The sequence below is a fragment of the Calliopsis andreniformis genome, chromosome 7, assembly GCF_051401765.1.
Source record: "Calliopsis andreniformis isolate RMS-2024a chromosome 7, iyCalAndr_principal, whole genome shotgun sequence".
In the NCBI taxonomy this organism is placed as follows: domain Eukaryota; kingdom Metazoa; phylum Arthropoda; class Insecta; order Hymenoptera; family Andrenidae; genus Calliopsis; species Calliopsis andreniformis.
Window position 1 is genome coordinate 7,840,221 of NC_135068.1, and position 7,854 is coordinate 7,848,074.

The 7,854-nt window shown below is 46.0% G+C and overlaps 1 protein-coding gene across 1 annotated transcript; it reads right to left on the minus strand.

Moving 5' to 3' along the window:
* Positions 1–234: 234 nt before the first annotated feature.
* LOC143181384 (uncharacterized) lies at positions 235–5,074 on the minus strand. The gene is made up of 10 exons (XM_076381764.1): positions 5,063–5,074; positions 4,448–4,985; positions 3,734–4,135; positions 3,488–3,668; positions 2,400–2,923; positions 2,213–2,316; positions 2,108–2,169; positions 1,689–2,062; positions 1,431–1,579; positions 235–316 (listed from the first exon to the last, which is right to left on the minus strand). The coding sequence occupies exons 1-10, from the start codon at positions 5,072–5,074 to the stop codon at positions 290–292; spliced, it is 2,373 nt and encodes a 790-aa protein (XP_076237879.1). The 3' UTR covers positions 235–289.
* Between the last annotated feature and the right edge of the window lie 2,780 nt (positions 5,075–7,854).

Here is a 7,854-nt window from a genome sequence, read left to right on the forward strand (position 1 = left end):
AACAGTCGATAACAGTATCGATGATATTTAATGGATTAATAGTATTGCATTTCGGTCAATATCGAATGTTGATAAGAATGAGTCGCAGGACTCTATAAATAAAGGGCAATTGAGGAAGTTTATGAATAGAAGGAAGACAATGGTACCATGTTTTGGGGGCAAGTTTTTAATTTGATTTTGTAACATATTAAATTATATATACTTAAAACAACCATAAATCTATAACTATAGTATCTCTCCTCCAGCTTTGGCAGTCGATTAAAATTAAGTATTCTGTCCTGGATGTACTCTACCACATGTGCTGCTCGAGTCCGACCTGTAACAGCGAAATATTTTTAACGAGATTTTAATTTAAAATCGATCCCGCTGGAAAATTTAAGAGCTATCTCTCGTAAGGTCTGTCAGGATGTACTTTATACTCGTTACTTGCTCCGCGAACTTCCTCGAGTTTATCTTATTAACTAGTGCAAGTTACTCAAGCTATAGCTAACTTGAATAAGAAATTTGAGAAACACCGAGGACGTAGTTGGGTCTTTGCATTATTATTTCAAGACTGTAGCAACTACCTCAGGGCTTAGGGTAATTAAATTAAAAATTCAACTTTGCTGTTAAAATTGATGTCTACGAGAGATGAGTCAGCTTATGAAGGCAAAAGTTAACGTCATAGCACCACCGCAAGAAATTATCCAATCAACGAATAAGCTGATATATATTTTTTGCACTGTTTCCAATTAAACCAAGCAGCCATTCATATTCAATGCCTGATATATATGTACATCAAACTCGGCTCGAAGGGTAAAGTACACATTCTGAATGGTATTTCGCGTTATTTAATTGATTGTGTTCTTATAATCCAACAAAACAGCTGACTTTTTATTGGATACATAGTAAACCTCGAAAAATCGAATGAATAACGTGCATATTTGTTCGTGCATGTTCCCAGCTTACAAAATTCAAAATAGCAGATTAGAAATGTCGCCGAAAGATCGTCTGAACTTTCAGCGGGGTATATTTCAGGGAAGCTTTTAACAAGAAACTTTCGTCGCGCGTAGATTTGGAGAGGAACACGCTCCAGAGTATCGACGAGAAAATCCCTCTGAGGAACAGCCATCGAGGCCGACGCGATTACTATCACGTTGTTGAATTTCCTCCATCCCGAGAAGTTTACCAGCTTTCCAAGTTTCGTAGGGTACAACACACTGCGGGCGCAGTAATTCTTGAAGGGGTAACGCCAGAAATTTTTTCAAGAAAATGGGAAGCTTAGAAGTTACACAGAAGGAAAGGAAAATCCCAGAGACTAATAACTTCGCAGCATGTTGTCTGAATCAATACTGGCGTAACAGAGCAATATAATTTTCGAACAGTGGTGCCAACAGAAGTCAAGTGACCACTTCGCCCAAGTTCAGAGGTGTTACTCATCGACAGCTCACCTTGGAGAACGTGGGAAACTGCTGTCGCGACATTTCTGGTAGACTCAGGCCCACTTTGGCAATGCCAAGCTCCAGGGGCCTAGAAACTTGATTGCTCGACCTCAAAGCGTAGTCCATTCCCCCGAAATCGCCCAATTGCATCTGCAATCCTAAATAAATCGCTGAGGTTAGGGGGGATGAACTGTACCAATGCTTGAAGCAACCCTGAAGCAAGAGGGACCTCTAGGCTATTGCGCAATTTCTTTGAATCGATATTACCTGTGGAGTAGGAGAGCGGCTGACTCCTAGCCGCCTCGAATTGTCGCACCTGGCCTATGTGTTGGAAATTCTGGCCCAAGTTCAAAGTTGGTATGCTAACAGGAAGAGCGGGCGTTATGCTACTGGCTATGCCTGAAGACATGCCGCTCATCCCGCTGGGTAAACTGTTGAATATGCTTGTAGACTGGGCTATTGGTATGGTGGATCCCAAGGTCGTTGGCAGAGCTGTTTCTGAAGCAAACACATGGAATGCTTTAACATAACAGAGGCCGAAAGAATACACAGCCCAAGACCAAAGCTTAAATTTCCCTAATACAGTTCCTTGGTTCCCAGCAGTATTGTGATATTCTGGGACAAAATGGCACGCTATTCGACTGTATTGCCTGTGGTACGCCCACTATTCTACTCTATGACGTCACTGGAAGACATTTTGTCCCAGCATATGGCAATACTGATCAGCAGGGATGCCAGATGAGCAGAGCTATTTGACGTCACTAGTAACGTGAGTGGGGGAATAACGTCGCCTTATCGCGTGGCGCCCCCATGTCACATCTTTCCCCCACTCCCACTCCTATTTCCCTACCTACGTTTCTAGTGACGTCAAAAAGTTCCTGCTCACCTGGCATCCCTACTTATGAGCAAAATAACTTGAAATTGTCTCTCAAGGAAATTTACCTACTACTTAATCAATACATATAAAAAGAATTATACCTAAGGGGATGCCAGATGAGGTGTCTTGTGCAATGAAGGTAGGGACCTTTGGCAGCGTGGGTGATGCATAGTTCAGCGTCTGCAATGGCCGAGAAATTGCTGACAGAGTTGCAATTGGCAACGTGGGTAACGTGATCTTCGGCCTCTCGGCGAGGGCGGTGTTCAGTGGAATGTAGTTGACTGTTTCCGATAGCGAAGATTGCGGGAAGGATAGGCCGCGGTTCGGTTCTGGCTGCAGTAAATAGTTGAGCAAGTTGTCCTTTAGGGCAGCCTTCGACTCCTCCGGAAGAACGTAGTTGAGAGGCTGACCCTGGATTTTGTTGTTCAAACTGCTGTTCAGCACATCTGGCAGCGCGTAGCTGAGCATAGAACTCTGATCGTTGCTTTTGATGGCGGTTTTCGCCTGCTGTGACAAGAGGTAGCCGAGCAGGGACTGCTGCAGCTTGCCCTTCAGCCCGCTGGTGACGTAATAAGACGCCGGGGCGGTGAACTTTCCCGCTTGAAATTCAATTGGAGGAAGCGTCCTGGGGGAAAGGAGATGAGTAGGAAGAAATGAATACTAATTTATCGTGTTCAGGAGTCCCCGACTCGCGGATGGCAACCAGAATAATTTTCATCGCGTCTTTCCAGGCTTCCATGCATCTGCCCATAAATGGCTAAAAATAGCGCACATTTCTTCAAATTCTATATTTCAATGCTCTCTCATTACTTCTATTATATTAGAACCTAGGAAGATCCTCCACCATCTTCCTTGACCTCATTAAGCCAAATAGACACTTAACACTTTGGACACCTAAAAGAGGTGTCCTCCGAATCGAAACTAACAACGCCCAATGTACCAAACTACATGTAATAAGCACTACAAAATATAGCCATATTGCAACAGTTACTAGACTAAAAAGCAAAATCTCAAGACAGAAATACTATTCCCACAAGCTGACACAATAAAGGCGCTCAACGAGGTCTGCCTAAAAGCGATCCCTCACTGTCATCCTATAACAGCAGCCGCGAGAGAAGGTCAGTGAATGAAAAAGAAAGTATCACGGTCACTCGACCAAGTGATCAAGCCTGACACTGCCATTACGTACTGTCTGCCAAAGGAGAGGATGGGCGACTCCGTGGCCACAATAGGTAAGCTGGTGGTCAAAGCTGCTTGGGCCAAGGTGGATTGCTTCGCGGTGGCGGCAGCCATCGTAGCAGCCGTGGGGGCTGACGTGCCTGTAGCGGCGCCTTCTGCCAGCTGAAAGCAATTACAAACTTTTATTGGATCTTTTGAGACCGTGTGGGGTCTTCGAAAGTAGCAAAGGGATTAGGTCCATCGATTGAAAGCGAACTTGAGCTTCCCCAATGCGCGCGGCGTGGAAGTCCCTCCAGCAAGGCTACACATGTAAATTTCTGTGAATACAGTCGCAGAGGGGGGATGAGGTGGCGGCGAAGGGACGCGTCGTTCGAGTTAAATGCGCGACGCTGGGAAGAGGCTATTTCGCTCACCGTATCGGATTTCACGCTCGGCATTGTCGCCGAGTGCGAAACCGTTTTCGGCTCGGAAGTCACAGACGTATGAACTTGGGTGATAGCGGCGTTGGCGGCGGAGACAGTAGACGGCAGAGATGACTTGTGAGTGGTCGTCGCCGCTGTCGACGGCGCCGTCGTCGTGGATGTGTCCTCGTTCAATGGCAGCGCGTTTTCGTACGGGGAGATCGGCGGCACAGACGCGTACCCGAGGCCGTGGTTTCCTGGAACGCGACAAAACATTTCCTGCGCGCACTGTCCTCGCGGAATAGAAATCTGGAGGATTCAAAAGGACCGTTTGACAAAGGATATCGCGCTGGGAGCTTCCCAGACGCATCCAATGCTAATGTTCCTTTTCTCCTCGCTATCATCTCAAGCGTCTTCTTTCTCTTAACGATGCACAGAAGCTTGCTCTTTGCAGCGTGCAAAGCCATTCGCTCCAGGAAAGCAAAGAAACATTTCTCTGCTACCCTGCTACCCCAAGTACAAGAAAAGAAAGCCTAACTACCTTCCTAGGCTAGCCACCACCTCCTTACCATGCTTCAAGTACTCCGAGTCCCTGGTGAAGGGCGTCGCCTGACCAGGCTGCTCCTGTCCCTTGTACCCACTGCTCGGTTTATCGTAGAAGTCTGAGAACCGAAAGTCGTCACGGAAGGAGGGTCGTTGATAAGAATACTGATCGTTCAGCGACTGGTCCAGGACCTGTTCATTCTTGAAGGACGACTGATCCCTGAAAGATGGCCCGTCTACAAAGAAAGGAGTCTGCTTCTTCAAGTCAGGCGAGTCCCTGAATGATGCACTGTCCCCATAGAACTGTCGAATGTTCGCTGATGGGTAATCCTTGAACACTGGTCTATCCTTGAAGGGCAGCTGCTCATCGTAAGAAGAGAAATCCTGTCGATAAGGCCTCTGTCGGTAGGACTGGTACTGCGATTTGAAGGGCTGCTCGCGGAAGGGTTGGTGCTGCTCGTGGAAGGGCGGATGCTGGTTCACTTCCTGGTAGGGAGGGAAGTCCTCGAGGCCCCTTCGATCCTTATACGCGGCGACGGCCACCGCCATCAGGATGACGATTCCCTAGAGCAAAGTACTCGTCAACAAGGGCCAATACCAATTACTCCCTCGCTATCGCCGATCGATCCTTAAGGACTCACCAGTCTCTTCATTGGATGCTTGTTCTGGCACGAAGTCCTCCCTCGCTTGGGAAAGAGTCTACGGAACGAAGAAATCGTCTGCGATCGATCGACATCGATCGACCTTCTTATATAGCCGCGCTGGTACAGAGAAAAGCTGAGTCTTCCAGTTCAAGTTCGTAACCGGATCGGCGAGGCCACGTATGTCCACGCCTTTCTCTTTCTTCGAGGGTCATTGCCAGTCTCACAATGGGCCCTAACTTATTCTCGAACCGGTAGAGGCAGAAACGATTTTTCCAGTATTTCTCTCTCAACGCGAAGATTTCATTCTCGTATCGGCGAAGCTGGTTCCCCCAGCGCGATATAATTAATGGCGAATCGGAAGGAATTATGCCACGCTATGAGATACGTCAAGGAACTTAATTAATTGGTTGGCGAGGTAAAAGTTTTACACCCCCTGCAGGCCAGCTTCCGAATTACGAGATTCTTATCTTATTTTAGAGACAGTCCAGAGTTCTGCCTAAAGCCTCCATCTATTCTTCAGGAGTTCTGTCATTCGCTGATATAACGTGAGATTGTTTCAATTGGAAAAGCACAATTTACTGGATCCTCCCATCTCAGCTTTCTCTCGGTGTTCAGATGGAATAAGCTGCTCCGTGGAAAAGTAAATCCAGGGAGTGAAAGAAGCTTGTGAAGGTTTCTAAATTATCGCAATATTGAATCGCAAGAAAGTAATAGCGACGTTAAATTATTTAATCTCCAGTTCACGAACTTCTCCATATCTTTGTGCTGCCGATCGATCCTCAATAAACGTATCAGCGGGCGACATGAGCGCACTTTGATAGGGGTGCCTCCCAGCCTCCAGTATAGGATACCTATAGGTCAGGCTCTTCGATGTTTAAGGAGACAATAAAAATTCTACTGCACCAGTTTTGCAAACATTCCACTTTCCCCATAAATCGCTGATATAACACACTGTATGGTTCCGTAACATTGTCAGATAAGACTGCCATAGAATCTCGACTAAAACTACCCCAAGTAACTCATTTGCTGGAATATTTCCCATTTATCCTCTGATTTCCTCCACTCAACAGACTCAGTTTATTTAAAACCGATTATGACAACATAATTGCATTGGATTACTCGGCTGTGGCGAACGTGTGCTGTCGAAGAAATCGCAGTAGCAGAGTAGAGTCTCCCTCGATTTCGAGTGCTTCAGTAATCGATCGAGCCTCCAGTCGTCCGTGCAATTGTGTTCGCCGCGATTTAATTGCAAAATTAATAAATCGCGCTTGATCCATTTCGCTCTCCTTGCCTATTGTCTAAACCGCCGCCACGGGCGATCTATTTTTGGGCTGGCTGACACTTCGATAACACGGGGTCACGTAAGGGTCACGGCGAATTACAGGAGCGGGTAATTTGCGAAAATTCGTTTTGCAAATTTCGCGTCACGTTTTGGACACTGCTTGCGCGCCAAATATTTGTCGCGGAACTCTGGCCCTCTGGACCACTTAAGTGATTATTGCGAATTGAAATCACCAGGGAGGTTATTGAAAACCTCGAGCGACTCTTCGAGAAGAAATGGTCTGCTTGGCGTTTCGTGGATCCTGATGAGCGTCTAGATAGCGAAGGAGGAATTTGTCAGCGTTTCGCTCGATGGTCTCGAGAAACAATCCCTCTTATCTTCGATAGCCACGCTTCGGGTAATTAGCAAATGTTGCTTCGCGAGCGATCGATCTCGCCCTGTTTGAAATCTTCTTGCCATTTTTCTTTCGGGCCAGTGTCGAACGTTCGTTTAGGTTTTAAACCAGGGACGATAAATTTCCTGGACGCCTCAAGCCTGTGCTTGCCGTCGTTTTGTGTACCAATTTGCAAAGTGACTGTTTGCTGAGCCGCGCTGTTTGTAAACGCTGTCTTCTGTCCCACCCCCGCTCTCGTTCTTATTGACACGAGTATTATTTTGGTGGAATTTCTTCGGTGAAATATGTACTTCCGAGTGTCCTCTATCGCAGAGTTTAATATGTATTCTCAATTATCGAGGAGACAGTTACATAATCAGATTAAACTGATTCTGTTTGCCAAGTGAAATGGGACAGCCGTTTAGTTTGTTTGCGAGCTAATGGCTTGTGTGCGTAATTCTGTGGGCTGGCATGAATTATTAACCTACGATCAAGATCACCCCTACCGAATTTCCATAAGAGAAGGAGCAGCGACGATCTCGAGATAAAATTCACCGAGGGGTTGCTTCCAAAGGGAGAGGGTTCCCGTGAATTCTATCAGGTGCAGATACTCTTCGAATCGATATCAGGAGCTGGGAATTTGGAAATGGGATCTCACGTGAAGTGAATCGTTTAACTAACATTTCCCTCGCGGAAGGTGCAAGGAAAAAGGGTTTGAAAAATAAAAAAAAAATCGATCAGTTCTCCTCGTCGATGAATAAAAAACGTTTCCCTCGTTGCTCTACTTGTTCTATTTACGTTTTTCTTTTTTAGTCCTGATTCGTAATTCAGGGATCGAAAACGTTCATTAACTGGAAATTCAGAGAAGTTTCGATACTCTTGTATTGACGAGATAAAGTGCTACCTTTAGGGGAAGGGACCTCTGTGCAAGGTTCGTGGAATGAAGAGCCACTGTGCTGAAGGTTCCATTAATTTTAATTCTCGCTAGTGCGCGGTTTAAATTGAAAATGCTGTAACAATAAATGGCGCGTTTTAGAGATTCAATGCGTGGTTACAGCGCCCCTCGAACTTTCATAATTCACGCTTTATTACATGGCCGCAGAAATTACCTGATGCAATACGTTACTCTATTTA

Bases quoted from the DNA above. Each gene is read 5' to 3' on its own strand.
- LOC143181384 (XM_076381764.1), bottom strand. The intron at 2,924-3,487 runs GTACGTAATGGC...CCTTTCCCCCAG, and splicing joins ATCCTCTCCTTTGGCAGACA to GACGCTTCCTCCAATTGAAT. The intron at 2,063-2,107 runs GTGACGTCATAG...CAGGCAATACAG, and splicing joins CTGGGACAAAATGTCTTCCA to TCGAATAGCGTGCCATTTTG.